Source organism: Protopterus annectens, chromosome 8.part0 (genome assembly GCF_019279795.1).
Source record: "Protopterus annectens isolate FY-2018-M chromosome 8.part0, PAN1.0, whole genome shotgun sequence".
NCBI lineage: Eukaryota > Metazoa > Chordata > Ceratodontiformes > Protopteridae > Protopterus > Protopterus annectens.
The window spans coordinates 152485623-152501929 of record NC_056741.1 but is presented as its reverse complement, the minus strand read 5'-3'; the positions used below and the strand labels follow the sequence as shown (position 1 = coordinate 152501929).

The following is a 16307-nucleotide window of genomic DNA, read 5'->3' as shown; positions in this document are numbered from 1 at the left end:
TGGGCGATTTCTTCTCAGCGGTTTCTGATTGCAACGCACATCCCCGGGAAGTCCAATCTTATCGCGGACAAGTTGAGCAGAGCTATCCTCATGCCTCACAAGTGGTCTCTGAAAGATTCTATTTTGGAGAAAATTTTTCTCAAGTGGGGTCAGCCTTGCTGCGACCTTTTTGCTACTCCCCAAAACAGCAAGTGCAGAGATTATTTCACCCTATTTCCGTTACCAGGCCAGCCCAGCAGAGACGCTCTAGTCCAAGTTTGGCCCCGGGGACTTCTGTATGCTTTTCCTCCCTTCCCACTAATCTCTCAAGTGATACAGAAAGCTATCGCTCAGAAGGCCTCATTGATCCTCATTGCTCCTTACTGGCCTCAACAGGTTTGGTTCCCCTTTCTACATCAATTTCTGTTGGAGCAACCTTGGCATCTGGACCTAGTTCCAGATCTTTTGATCCATCAGTCGGGTCAGTTACATCGCTCCCTCCCCTCTCTGAACCTCACTGCTTGGTTCCTCCAGTTCCAACCTTAGCCAGGCTTCCTCAAATATCTCACTCTGTTCGAGATATATTGATAGCTTCCCATAAATCTTCCACTCAGAAGATTTATCTGAGTAAATGGAAACGTTTCGCCTATTGGGCTCAAGGAAGGGACTTAGATCCTTTCACTGCTCCCATCCAAACAGTTCTGGATTTTCTAGCTGAACTTTTTCATGCAGGTTCATCTCCTCCTACTCTTAAAGTTCAATTGGCAGCTATATCTAACTTTCATGTGGGCATCTCAGATTCTGCCATCATGTCCCACAAGCTTTGCAAAGCGTTCTTGAAGGGAGTTTTTCTCCTTAAGCCTCCGATAAGAACTCCTCCTCCTTCTTGGGACCTTAATTTAGTTCTCACATCTTTGATTCTTCCCTCTTTTTAACCTGCAGCTTCTTGTTCAATGAAATTGCTATCCTGGAAGACTCTCTTTCTGGTAGCTATTACTTCAGCTAGAAGGGTCTCAGAACTTCATGCACTCAGCTGTCGACCACCCTATCTGTTGTTTCATAAGGATAGGGTATCCTTACGGACCAATCCATCCTTCTTACCTAAAGTAGCCTCTGTGGCAAATCTAAATCAAGACATAGACCTCCCTGTGTTTTTTCCTAACTTTTCTAACAGGTCTGAACAAAAATTGCATTGGCTAGATGTTCATCGTCAATTGAGATATTATTTGGACAGGACCAAACAGATCAGAAAAACTGACCAGTTGTTTGTCTCTTATGCAGAACGTAGAGAGGGCCTTGCAGTTTCTAAGGTATCACTCTCCAGATGGCTAACATCCCTGATTTCCTTTGTGTATGAAATTAGACACCAAAAGTTGCCTAACAAACCTAAGGCTCATTCGACTAGGGCTTTGGCTACCTCTTTAGCTTTCCAAGACAGGCTGCCTATTGATTCCATTTGTGCAGCAGCTACATGGGCTACTCCTCACACTTTCATTTCTCATTACAAGTTGGATCTAGCTTCTAGACATAGAGCTAATTTTGGTTCCACTGTTCTCAAGAGTCTGTTCCGATAGGCCACCCGGGACAAGGTGCTAGGGACGCGGTCCCATCCAGCAAGAATGAATGCAAGATAGACAACTTAACATATAGAAGTTATGTTCTTACCATAACGTTCCATGTTAGTTGTCTTCTTCTCGCCTTCTTTCTTGCGTCCCACCCTCCTTCCCCCTAGCCTGGACAGACCTAGAGGAGTTTTGATTGTGACCTCTCTTTCTTCCACCTCTATTGTATATATGTATATGCTATACTTTGCATATATTCCTTCATCAGGTTTCAGGTCACCTTCTTCCTTCCTTTTATAGAGGTGGTTTTCCCTTTTTCCAGTAGTTCTGGATTTATTATTGGCTGGGCCTAGCTTACAAATGAGATCTGAGGTAATACCGCCTAGCATTGTGGGATATAAGGGGAGCCTCGAGCCGGTGGAACCAACTCTCGAGCTTTTAGAGTGGCCGAGTCGGAGCCGAGGTCAGCTCCGAACCCATCCAGCAAGAAAGAAGTCGAGAAGAAGACAACTAACATGGAACGTTATGGTAAGAACATAACTTCTATTTTTGTCTTCTTTTCATGGACCACTGTATCTGGTTTTCCCACATCTGATTTTGAACTGTTGATAATGGGTGATCCCATGTGATGTAGACTTCATCATTTTCTGTGATGCTTTGTGGCTAATGTTTCCAGTGTTTTTCAACTAATTCAATGTTATAATGTTTGCAAATCCACAGTGGAACAGTCTTGCCATATTATTATGCTTTTCAGTATACAGTCCTTCTGCCGTTAGAATATCACAACCAGCAGCAAGGTGTGCAACTGTTTCCAATTCTGTTTACAAAACCTACATTTGTCTGTTTCTCCCACATGTTCAATGGACTTTGTAAACCAACGTGTACATAGTCCACTGTTTTCGGCTGCCAATATTAACCTTTCATCTTTTCGTTTGAATTTGCCTCTCCTTAACCATTCCTGCATTCCATTCTGATCAATATGAGGTTCTTACAGGAGTTTTCTATACTTGCAAATATATTTATGCATTTTCCACATTTCTTCCCTTCTCATCTGACCCTGTTTTTTGTTTTGTTTTTTGGCACTTTCAGGTGCTACCTGATTTTTATTTACTTCTGGTTTGATTTCTATCCCCGCTTGATGCCGATATGCTTCTGCTAAACTACGCAGGAAAGCCATCTTAGATTTATCCTCCTTATGTTTCAAAACTTTCACTATGTTCGGGTCTTGTGAAGTCAACAGATATGCATGCAGTCCCACGATTGCTGATCTATACATGTAATCAATTTCAAGGATGCCCACGCCTCCTTCAAAACATGGGAAAAATAATCTTGGTATGCACTCATTTTTCTAAATCATTTCATGAGCAAAAAGCAATCCTTGTTTTCCTGTCTAACCGCTCCAACACGTTTTAGGGCCAGTCAATCACTCCAAAAATGTAAGTTAGGACAGGAAGAGCAAATTGGTTTGTAGCTTGTATTTTGTTCCTAGATGTCATTGCTGTTTTAGTATTAATTTTAGCCTTCTAAAATATTCCTTACTGAGTTTTATTCACAGTTTTTCATGTTTTACTGTTGATCCTTCATCAATTCCCAAATATTTATACACTCCCTCATGCTCAAGTTCTTTTATATCACATTCCTGTCCCAGATTAATGTTTTCTTGTCGCTGTAGCTTTCATGCTTTAAAGGTTGCTTTTGCACATTTATCAAAGAAAATTGACATTCTTATATAATCTGAAAAGGCTTTGACTACTTGTAGTTGTGCTTTCAGTTCCTCTTCTGATGAACTATGCAGTTTTAAATTACTGACAAAGAGAACATGACAAGTCTTTGCACTTTGTTGTTTTTTGGGGGCCAAATTATAGCCATGACCTAATCTGTTAAGCAGTCAGCTTAATGAGTTAAGGGCACGACAGAATAGCAGCGGTGATGGGGAGTCACCCTGGAATGTCCCCCTTTGAATGTTTATCCTTGGAATAATAATTTGTCCTTTATCATGGCTTAATTGCAAAGTGGCTTGCCAATGTTATATGGTTGCTGCTATGTGATTGATCAGTGTAGGGTGTATCTTATACATTTTAAGCACTGTTTTATCCATGAATGTGGGATACTATCAAATGCTATTTTTGTAGTCAATCCATTTTTGTAGTATTCCTCAGCTGGGAGAGTTTCTCAATGATACCCGAGTTGGGGATTGTGTCAAAAACCTTGGCTAAGTAAAGACAGGCTGTATGTACTGTTTTGTCTTCATCCAGGGCATTGGTGAAATTTGCAAAAAAGTCCACCAGGTTTAATAGACATGATTTACCCTTAACTAAGCCAAACTGGGTCAAGTCAAGAGTTTGAAGGTCGTCTGTGTCCTTGTTGATAGGGTCCATGATGATTCTTTTCCAGGTCTTGCAGATAAGGCTGGTTTGACTTATGGGTCTATAGTTCCCATGATCGGTTGATGGGCCCCCTATGTGCAAGGGGATTACTGTTGCTGTTCTCCACTCTACTGGAACAATACCAGTACTCAGGTGGTTAAAAAGAGTGCCAAGTGGTTCCTCTAGTTCTTTAATTAGATTGTTTAGTAAGCAGCCTGGGATGTTATCTGATCCCGTAGAGGCAGTGTTTTTGGCCTTTGAGAGAGCAGATATGACCTGCTTGCTGTTTGGTGATAATAGGCAGAGGACTGGAGTCTGGTATCCTTTGGGGGTATGGCTGGTGGGGAGAGGGGGGTGACATTTGAGCCAAATCTGTCAGCTAGCAGGTTGCCATTTTCCTCAGGTTCAGTGTGAGTGGTACTGTCCACTACAAGTTTGGCACATAACTGGGCATTCCCTTTTAGATTTTGGAGGTAACTAAAGAATGCTTTATGATTATTCTTAGCTAGGGGTGTTAATTTAGCTTCATAATCTGTTTTAGAGGACTTTACAAGATATCTAAAGTGTTTGTTCAAGCTGTGGAAGGTATTCTTTTCTGCTAAGTAAGTTCACTCATGTTCTTAGACATCAGTTTTTTTCCTTTCGTTATGTGACTTATTTTTCCTTGAGGTCTACCAGGGTGGCTTGTTTTTTCAGGAGGACCTGGTTTTGATCCAGTCAAGTACAGCTGAGTCTATACAGTTGTTTAAGTGTTTTTACAGGGCATTTGTGTACTCCTCTGCATTGGAGTCATTGTTTGCTTACTTGCTGAGACGCTGGTATGTGTTATTATGTGTGGTGGGTTCTGTTACTTTTGCAAGCGCGTGTGTGAAAGTGGTTTGCACTTGGGAGGTCTCTGATCTTTTGGTAGGCTTCTATTGAGTACCTCCTTGTTATGTGGGTTTACTTATTGTGACCTTGTTTTGTGCAAGAGGTCATATGTGTGTGTGTGTGTGTGTGTGTGTGTGTGTGTGTGTGTGTGTGTGTGCTGCCAGTTTGTTGTTGCGTGAAATAAATTATTTCAAATTCATAATGTATTACATCTCGCACATATTGTCTTTGTTTTAGGAGTAAGTGGTTGTCCATACACAAGAAGCAATTACTATTTTGCTACAGGATGCCCATGTCAATCAGGCTGGCTGGAGAAATGGTGGGAAACTGATTGTCCATTATGGCAGGTTTTTACTGTAATTAATATTGGGGAATGGGCTAGTTTGACAACATTTTGCTGTAGGATTAACAAAAGAGCTTATTCTGTTGAAGCCTAGGGGTGAAAAACTGTGGCAATGCTTCTCATTGTGCAACTGAGTTGCCACCTTGCAGCAGGGAAGCTTGGGAGGGTTCCACTAACAGATGTCTAGGGAAAAATTGTCTTTTAAGGCGTTCGCATCTATACAGGGCACTGCTAACTCCCGTTGTGCAGTGTGCTGCTACATTCAAATGCAACACTTAAATAATAGGTGAAATTAAACAGTTTTAAGCTAATCTAAAAATAGGAAAGCACACAATGAACTTTCAGCCAGCAATCCCCAGCTCAGACAAATCTGGGTCTACACTTTTCTACTACAAGGACGGTGGGGGAGATTTTCTTAATGCATGATGGCTGGTTTAGTGCTCAAGTGTAACAATAACAGGCTAGATTCAGCAGATCTGAATCTAGACTATGCTGTCTAGGCTAACAGTACAGTTGAAATCAAGTGCAGAAAATAATGCAATGCAAGAGTAAAAAACAGAAATAAAGTATTAGTCAGACAAAATACAGTTTAAAAAGTGCAGTAGAATCACAAAATATACTTGTTTTCTTGATTTTAGCCTTAGATGCTTTGGATTAAAGTAGAATTACTCTGGACTTCTGACAAAAGGCATCAAATGTAGAGCAGCTCCAGCTAAATGATTAGTTGTTCATTTCTTATGAAGATTAACAAATATATAACTGATGTCAAAGAGGACAGTTTCCAAATGGTTGTCCCATGCTATTTCATTTTGTTATTTATACCATAACTGTGACGACCTACCACTGGATCAGTAATCAAAGAGCCTCAGTCCTCACCACTGGCACCAGTGGGCAATGTACACTGGGAGGATAACAAGTATACACACAGTATTTCCAGATGCAGCCCTATGCATCTAGTGCAATTTCCCTTAACAGCACACAGAGACCACAGTCATTCCAGGGCTGGTTTCTCCCTCTTTCTCCAGATCCCCAATAAGACTCCCCACTGGCTTAGCTATAAAGTTGAGATCATAGCTGAGAGGCCAAGCCAAGACTTCCAGCACCCTCTCTATCCAACCACTTTGTGTCCCTGCCCAAGTAGCTGATACACAGACTCTTTGATTTTTCATTTACACACGCACACACACACATACATATATACACACGTGCACACACACACACACACACACACACACACACACACACACACACACACACACACACCTGGGAAAGGCTGGCACAAGTTTATTTAACTATGCCTCCTTTTTCCCAGATTATAAGGTAGTTTTCACTGCCATCAGCCAACTCCTTATCAGATACTTTTAAGACCCTTAACAAAGGATGTCCAATCTTACTGTGTAATATTAATATTAACACAAATTGAAGTTTGACCAAGAGCAAGGCTATTAGGAGTGGCCCACACAGCGTCACCAAATAAATATGCAAGTACTCTCAAAACTTAAATATGTCTACACAGATCAGCCACAATTAAAGTTTTAATATCTTTTATAATAAATAAAAAACAAGACAGTACTAAATATATATTCAGAGTAACATTAGAGTTCAAAACCAAGGAAATATTTAAAAGAATATTGGAGGACAGTCTCAAATAAATAAAGAAAAACATCTAAACTGTCACTATATTCCTGACTGTATCTAAGAGAATTACTGTAATCTAAGAACTTACTAACAGAGCAAGGCAGGTGTGGTGAATGGATCTACTAGTTGTTGTCAGGTCCAAGACAGAATACAGAATACCCTGTCTCACTAAGAGACTTCTCAAAATATCTAAATTATTACTGCTGGGATGGCTTGCAGAATGACATCACTTCTTGTCATCTGACTCCTAGTACCAAGGCATAACAACCATTGATTAAGGTGGCAGTATTTAGCATCTACCTATAAAAATATACAAACAAGGGCTTCACTTCAGATCTCTGGCAGATGCTGGAAGTCTTAAAACAATTGCACTCCTTCATGCTTTCAAGACTAGTGATTAGTTCACTCTAAAAAGAATACATAATGTTTCCTAGTACAGACATTGTGTCTCTTGCTGCATTGAAAATTGAAAGATACCATTAAGTAAGTTAACTCATTACAGCTGAGTGTGCCTCCAGGCATTTCTGCAGTTACCTCCTACTGCACCTCTAGGCATCAAATATTGCTTGTTCATATTTGCATTAATAATTCCAAAAGCATGCTACATATAAGGTACCCGAATATTTTATATTGAAGCATACATGATGGCAAACACAATTCTATTGATATTTGACCTCTGTCAATTAGTATTTGTTAGAACTGTAAGGTAATGACTTCATATTTTAAAGACTCAAACCACACCCCATGGGAGTTAAAGGTACACACTCAAAAGAGCTGTACTGGAGGGACTGTTATTTTTCTGAAATTTGCTGGACTGAAGTTAGCCTCCTGTATTCTAGTTTACACTGTTAAAATATATACATTTAAACAGTTGCAATAGTACATGTACATTTCTGTTCTCTTCCAGTAGGGCACTCTGTGGTTACATTTCAAACACAGTACTCTACAAATACCTTTTCAACACACTCCTGTACAAGTAGTTTGATATGCACATGACCTATAGTTCTAATACATTTGTAACAGTAACTTTTATATACATCATTTTGATATTCAATAATGACATATAATCATTTACAAAATTCCAGCTAGCTCTTCTGGCAGTACCTCCTTTTGTCACACCGGCCCATCTATGTCTTGGGCTATCCCCCCTTCCCCCCGGCAGATGAACTCATTGATTTAGTTTTTTGCCGGGCATGGAAGGAGCCAGATAACATCAAATCCATTCCAAAATGACCTGACAGAGTCTTAGCTCCTCCCAAGGATAGACCCCACTGGAACAAAGGATTCTTGGAAGATGCTATGGTGGTGGTGGTGGCAGCCAGTAAAAAAAGAGAGAACAGAGCTCTTCTTTTCATCTGCCATACAGAGAATCTAGGCCACTGGACAGATTTGGAAAACGAGTCTTTGCCTCGGTGACCTTCGCATTGAGGTCTCTTAATTACCTGGCACATTTCACAAGATTACAGAGAGAGTTGACCAAGAACTATAAAATTCTCTCTGAGTCCATGTCTGCAGAGGATTTTAAGAGATCATCTTCTTAACTGGCCACTCTGTTATCAATTTCCAATGCTTCCATGAGGTTGATCTTTCATGCAGCTGAAGGCATCTCATGGGCTGCCGGTTCAGGCATTGGCATAAGGAGACATGCCTGGATGTGACTGTCACTTTGCGGAGCCCTTTAAGACATCTTTCATCAACACTTCCTTTGATTGCATATTCTTATTTGGTCCATCGGTTAAAGTGACGCTTACTTGCAAGAAGAATTTCTGAACTCCAGGCTCTGGCGTCAAAGACTCCCTACAGTGTTTTCCATAAAGACAGGGTTTCTTTACAAACTAATTTTGTTTTTTTGCATAAGGTAGATTCTGAATCAAATAATAACCAATCCATGTATTTGCCTGTCTTCTTTCCAAATTTTTCAAATAAAGAATACATGCTACATGTTTTAGGTGTGTATAGGCATTTCCATTTTACCTACACAAGACAAAACAAATCAGAAAGCAGATAAGGTATTTGTTTCTTTCTCTCCAAAAAGACTGGGTTATCCAGTTTCTAAAGTTACTCTAGCTAAATGGATCACATATTGTATTACTTGGATTTATTCTCAACCAATCATTTCCCTACATAAACCACCAAAGCTCACTCAATTAGCTCTATGAGTACTTCATTTGCCTTTTGGTCAAGAACATCTTTTGATGATATTTGTGCAGCAGCCACATGGTCCAATGCACATAACTTTGTTACTTACTACAAATGGGATCTAATATCCAGAAGCAGAGCTGCATTTGGTTCAGCGGTACTTCTGAATATCCTTCCATGAGGGCCACTCAAGGTCAACATAGCTGGGGACTTTTTCCCATGTATTGAGGAAGAATGAAAAGGACAACATCAGATTTATAACTTATGTACTCACCATAACTAGGCATCAATGTTGTGAATTTTCATTCTTCTTCAACCCCCCCCCCCTCCATCCATCCCCATCCATAATCTTCTGGAAGAACCTGTTAGATTGTTTATTGGAACTTACAGTTTCAGGTTTGAACTCTGTTCTCCCAGCTATCCCTTTTAGGGAACTATGGCAACAAACTTGATCTGAAGTATTGAGGATGGACAATGGCATTGTGGGTAGAGGGAGGAGCTTGAGGGTTGGATCCAAAGTCTAGAGTATGTGGCCGAGTTGTATCTGAGGATCATATCTGAATAGGGTTGCCTCCTTTTCAAATGGCCAAAGTGGGACATTTTTTGGTACAAACATCAGATTCTACAGACCGACACATACCCACGGTCAGTACAAAGGTTAAAACTTAACTTTTTTGCCTAAATAAAAGCTTATTCTTGTAGCATTTTAGTTGCTTATTCTGTTTCTTATAACATTTAGGTATTTTAGATACAGAATAACTGTTTTTTGCAACTATTACATAAACTATAGGGAATCATTTTGTCCTAAAATCTCAGGACATTTGCCATTTTTTAAATTTTTTGTCAGGACACAACTGCCCAAAGAGAGATTGTCCCTTGCAAAGTGGTACAGGTCGTAACCCTAGATCTGAACCCATGTGTTGAAGAATGAAAATGGACAACACAGATGTCTAGTTTTAGTGAGTACATAACTCATAAATTTAAAAGTTATGTACTCAACATAACTAGGCATCAGTGTTGTCCATTTTCATTCTTCCTCAACTCTCCCTCCATCCCCCCTTCCTATAGTAATCCTGCGATGTGTTAGTTCTTATTAGAATCTATAGTTCTGGGTTTGAGCCCTATTCTTTATCTATCTCTTTCTTTAACTTTTTATCCAGGTCCTTATGGCAACACACTCGATCTGAGGTACTGGGGATGGATTAGGTCATTATGGGTAGAGGGAGGAGCTTAAGAGTTGGAACCAAAGTCTGAAGTATGTGGCCAACTTGGATCCGAGGATCAGATCCAAAACTCATTCACTGAGGAAGAATGAAAATGGAAAACACAGATGCCTAGTTATGGTGTGTGCATAACTTTTAATTTTCGAAATCGAGGAGTAGTTAGTGCAGTCTTCTCCCTGTGCCTCCTCCTTTCCCTAACATTTACTTCCTACTGATTTTCTTAATAATATGGTGTCCTGTTTCACTACTGCATCTTTCTCATGGCTGTCAGAGTTTGATCACAGGTTATACAGCCTGGATACACTTCGCTATTAGTTTCCATATCATTCCTTCCCAAATCTTGCTTTGTTTTGATGCTTTTCTCATTCTCTTCCTTCCTCACTCATTTTTCCATCTAATTTGCTGCATGCCATTATTTCCTTCCTTACTGTATACTGTTACTCTTTCTCCAATTGCTTTCTGACTTGTTTACTCCTACTATCCTAAACACTTTTTCTTTCTTTTGTTCCTAATTCTTACTGTCCTACTTTACCCCTTTAGTCCTGAACTGCTTTGAAGTTTCCAGTTATTTATGCAACAAAAAATTAATGTTGTTATTGTTTGTTTTCTAAGGTGCTAATTGCAGCTTTTAGAAGAAATTCAAGTTGTTTTTTTTTATCCTACAGTGCAGTATTTGTTAAATATTGAAACACTGTAACTGTAAGATTAGTACATTATCTTTATTATGGCCACTCACATTTCAGTTAGTCTTTGGCTTGCTATAGTCACCTAAAAGTGCACTCCTTTATAATACACACTTTTGCTGTTTGTCTGACTTTGACCTGGGGTTAAGGTTAAAAAGTGGGTGTACAACAGGTGTTCACATGCTATTAGCACATGACACTCCTGCTTGCTGTCTGTTGCTCAAAGGAGCAAGTGCTTGAACTCTCACTAGCCTGATCTCCTGCCTCTATTTATTCCTTTCAGCACCCAACCATATAAAACTATACAACCATATCAAAACCTAAACTCACATAAAACCCCTACCCAGTGCCCTACCAGAGTTCTAGATCCCTTACCCTAAACCTCTGCTCCCCTTCCTTAACCCCTAAAATTCTTGATCATTCCCTTAACCTAAAAGTCCAACCCCCTCCATAAACCTAAATTCACCGATCATTTCCTAACACTAAAACTCCCTTCCTGCTCCCTAAACCTAAAACTTCCTTCCCACTCCATAAACCTAAAACTCCCTTCCCACTCCATAACCTTAAGATTTCCTACCTTACTGCACCATAACCGTAAAATTCCCCTCCCACTTCCTAAACCCTCCTACTGCTCTCTCCCTACAGCTGCTTACCCAAAGTCCTACTCAATTTCAGGCTTGAGCAGAAGCCCACATGAAATATAAGGTGCTAGATTCCCTAGCCTTGAGGTAGTGGTTTTCGACTGCTAGGAACTCAAGTGCCGGTAGTAATCTCCTGAAAAGCATCCAAGGACCATATGGTTCAGGTTTTGATATAAAATAGCCCAAGGACCACCAGTTACACTGTTAAATAAATAATTGTTATGAAGCAGGATTGTTTCATAGATGGATCACTGGATGATTGGAGCAGTCTTGCTGAAGATATGTAGGTTCAAAAACAGTGGTAGAATTCAAAAATGCATGAAACAGGAACATACAAAGCAATTTTTATGTAAGTAGAGGAAAAATCAATTTTAATTAAGTGTAGTTTGCAGCTCATCCAGTAGATAGGGAATGGTAAGATGAGATGGGCTAAAAGTTCATTATCAACCATAGAAATCTGTTTCTGTTATTTCTGCATGTTAACATTGTCTTTTTCTTTCAGTAAAGTTCCGAACTGTGACTTTGAATGAACATTTTATCCCTGATCTTTCTCAGGTAAGACTACCGAAATATTTATTTCCTGCAAAGTAGTATATAGATGTATAGACTTTTTTGTTTTTTGAACTGTACTTGTTAACATTTCAGTAGTTCATATAAACTGTATAAGCTAGACCAGTAGAGGGACCTTTGAGATATGTACCCTCTGAAGATGTACCATTACTGAAATCTATCTAGCTAAGTGCATACAATTAACTGCCTGGGATTTCAAAAATGTACATGTGTTTTCAGCTGTAGCAACATACATAAATACCTTTTCTCGGGCAAATGGAGTTTGGATCCATCCACTGGTTTACATACAGTAGCAGAAAAACACTGGAAGCATGAGCCAGAAAGTATTATAGAAAATGATGAAGGTTATATCACATGGGATCACCCATTACCAGCAGTTCAAAAAACAGATGTGAGAAAACCAGATATAGTAGTCATTGAAAATAAGACAAAATTATCATTGATCATTGAAATTGCTACACCCAGTGACTACAGTGTGTTACATAAAATACCACAATTTGCATGCAGAAACAAGGGCAGTGTGGAAGAAGGATATCCAGACAGTTCTAATAGTAGCAGGAGCAATGGGTCTTTTATAAGAGAATTTAAATAAAAGAGTGAGAAGGTCACTTACAAAAATCAATTAATAAAAACTAAATGAAAACTCCAGCCAAGCTAGAACTTCCACTGAGTGACCTCTCAAACTTCTTTTAACAAAGACACATGGAATATATGCAAATAATCCTTATGAAAAATCAGGTGTTACAACTACATGGCGATTCTGAATGCCCATAAAAGTCAAACCCCACTAGCTGTGAATATGCATATTTTGGCCTAATTATCACATCATCAGCAGAACACAAGCAAAGTGTTTTACTAAGCATAAGAAACACAGGGCTGTTATACCCAACTGATGTCCATTACCATTATTGTGACTGCAAAATATCCCAAATAACAAATTAAAACAAAGAGTGAGAATATCACTTAGAAAAACCAATTAATAAAAACTAAATGAAAACTCCAGCTAAGCTACAACTTCCACTGAGTGTCCTCTCAAACCTCTTATAACAGAGGCACATGGGATATATGCAAATGACCCTTATGAACATCAGGTGTTTCAGCTATAAGGTGATTCTGAATGGTCATGACGTATTTCTTTTTAAGTCGTTTCAGTGGACAATTTCAGGCCATAAAAGCCAAACCCCACTAGCTGTGGATATGCATATTTCGGCCTTGTTATGACCTCATCAGCACAGCACAAGCAGAATGTTTGACTTGGCATAAGAAACACAGGGCTGTTGTTGGGTATAACTATAACTATAATTAGTTATATAGTTATATATAACTATAATTAGTCTGGAGTACAAGAAACAACTTATTAACATTTTATAACCTTGATCATCCATGCTATTATAGCAATAACCCACGCCTGGGTGTGGGTAATGCTGGATTTACCCACGGTTGGCGTGGTTTGGTCCCGAGGGCGAAGCCCGAGGGACCAAACAAAGACAACCGTGGGTAAATCCAACATTACCCACCGAAGTGAGTTATTGCTATTATATGACATTATTTAAGAAAAGAAACTATTACTTTTCTTAAATAATGGCATAGTATAATGCCTGTTTACTGCCCTTCCGCAGATGTCTGGCATCCGGCAGTTCTGATGTACTGCGCCTGCACAGTGCATCAGAGTTTGCAAAGCAGCGGAGAAAGCAAGATCTCCGTTGCTTTTATTGTTCACTATGTTAAATGGGTTTAACATAGCGAGACAGTTTTAAAATGAGCAACGGAGATGTCCATTGCTTATTTTAAACTGTCTCGCTATGTTAAACCCATTTAACATAGCGAACAGTAAAAAGCAACGGAGATCTTGCTTTCTCCGTTGCTTTTTAAACCTGTCTCGCTATGTTAAATGGGTTTAGCATGAGACAGCTTTAAAATAAGCAACGGAGATCTCCGTTGCTTATTTTAAACTGTCTCATGTTAAACCCATTTAACATAGCGAGACAGTGTTTTAAAAGTAGAGTTATATTAATGGAAAAAAGTCCGGGCGACCGGACCTTTTTCCATTAGTATAACTCGATTTACAATGTGCACGCTGGCCAATCAGCGTGCACGTTTTGGGGGAGGTCATGGTATAACTTCCAGTAATACCCTTTTCCCTAAAAACTACAATCTAAAGATCTGTATTAGTTAAAACAATAGAAAGGAAAAACTGCATATGGATTAACTTCCTGATGTTATGTGATCCTATCTCGCCTACATTCTGCACTGATGGGCTCGGAGCCGATCCCTCAGCTCCGGCTCGGCACGCTTATGCTATAGAGCGAGGCCTCTTATTGGCTGAGCTATCTTTATCCCAGGATGCACCACCACTAATCCCCCAGATCTCGTTTGCCGCTTACAGAGCTTAGATGTGGTCTCAACTTGGCTGGGCTAAGTACTATTTATTTAGGCTTTTTCCTGTCAGAAATTTGCTTGATTTAAATCCAAAAGCTGTTTTAACGGCTATTCTTTGTATACGAGTGTGTTTTGATAGTTTTGGTTGAGGATTTCGTGTTTTTTCCTGTCAGGGAAGGTTCCCGTTTAAGTTAGAGGGGCCTTCCCCTGTGGTTTCTACTACCTTAGTTGTTGTGTGTGGGTCAAGTACCCGTTTAAGTTAGAGGGTCTTGACCCTCTCTATCTTAGTTTAAAATTTTAACACTAAAGTAGGGATATTTTTTTCTTGTGACAAACCCTTCTTCTAGTTGTAGACAACTGTGTTTTGGCTTGGCTATGTTGAAAGTACACAAACCCTCCGGGTTTAAGAAATGCACGAGGTGTGGTTTTAAAATGTCCATAACGGATGACCACTCCTCGTGCATCTATTGCTTAGGTGCTAAACACCTACAAGAGTCGTGTAGTGTGTGCCACGCGTTCTCTTCTAGAGTCCTCCAGGAGAGGAAAAACAAATTAATCCTCAAAGGATTAATCAAGCCTTCCTTCAAGGAGGCTTTATCTTCCTCTCCGTCTCCTTCTAAAAAGAAGAAAGCGTCGGCTCCGACCAGTCAGTCGGAACCGACCGCTAAAAAAGCTAAGCAGACTTCTCCATCGGCTCCACGGACTTCGGAGCCGAGGTCGGAACGGTCTGCCTCGATGCCTCCAGCCTCGACCCCTCTGGTTTCGGAGCCGAGGTCTGGGGCATCGAGAGGCGGGTCTCCCTCATCGGCTCCACTGATATTGGAGCCGATAAGGGTTACCGGCTCAGACTCTTCCCCCTCGGAGCCGAAGTCCTTATCGGCACCGAGGGAAATTTCCTTGAAACCTTCTTCGGAGCCGATAGTTGTTGAGTCCTTTCGGAGCCGGTCCCCGAGCCCTTCGGAGCCGATGGAGAAATCGGTTCGGGCCCGATCGGTATCCTCGAGATCATCCAAGATGTCTGATTCGGACATCGACAGGGTGCTCCTTCGACTCTTCCAGTCTCCGGTGTTCCAAAAGCTGGTTTCGGCTCCAGCCCATTTGGCTTCGGAGCCGATGGTCCACTCCCCTACTGTGGTTCCTCCTCCAACAGCTTCGGCACCATTGGAGCCAGTGCTGGTGGAACCTGTGGAGGTGTTAGGGTCGGGCCCGACCCTTGCTCCAACTCCGGCTCTTGGGTCGGAGTTCAGTACAAGGACTTCTTCCTTCGGCCCTGGGGGGGAGGCTTCAGGATTGATGCTTTCGGTCCCAAGTCTCCCTCTTGGTGCGTCGGCGGCGGGAGTACCGTCCACTATCGTGGCCATGGAGGTGGGACCCTCCCAGGATTCTGGTGGTCCCGCCTTCGGGGCTATGAGGAGTGCTTTAGCCAAATCTTCCTTGGCTACCTCCACGGTTTCCCCAGCTCCTTCCCTACATTTGGAGACTGGGTCGTTGGCAGTCCCCCTGTCCTTAGCGGAGCCCCTGGGCCTCAGGTTACCCCCGCTGGGGTTTCTCCCCCTCCTGGAGGTCCTTCTGAAGCCTCTTCAGAAGAACTTCCCAGGAAGAAATCGTGCAAGAGGAAGCACGTTGACTCCCCTGATGAGTCTCTGACATCCGACACTGATCTCGATGTTGCAGAAGGGTCCCCCAAGTTGTCCTCGGATGATGTCTCCTTTGCAGACATCCTGGAAGCCCTAAAACAACGAGGCGGCTGGCAGTCCAAACCTCCCTCTGCTGATGAGTCAGTGTTCCTGAAGGCCTTCGGGGCTCAGCCCTCCGCCTCCTGGGTGTCTCCGCCCTTCGATGAGCTCTTGGATTTGATCTGTCGAAGGGCGTGGGAACACCCAGACTCTGTGGAACCAGTGCCCACTCGTCCGA

At 41.2% G+C, this 16307-nt stretch overlaps 1 protein-coding gene across 1 annotated transcript in view; it reads left to right on the top strand.

Annotated features, from left to right (window-relative positions):
• The window catches only part of LOC122808680 (alpha-2-macroglobulin-like), a 2380392-nt gene that overhangs the window by 377232 nt on the left and 1986853 nt on the right, over nucleotides 1-16307 (top strand). The window contains exon 4 of the mRNA XM_044079659.1: nucleotides 11947-11999. Coding sequence (XP_043935594.1) covers nucleotides 11947-11999 — 53 coding nt within the window. The remainder of the gene's footprint in view (nucleotides 1-11946; nucleotides 12000-16307) is intronic.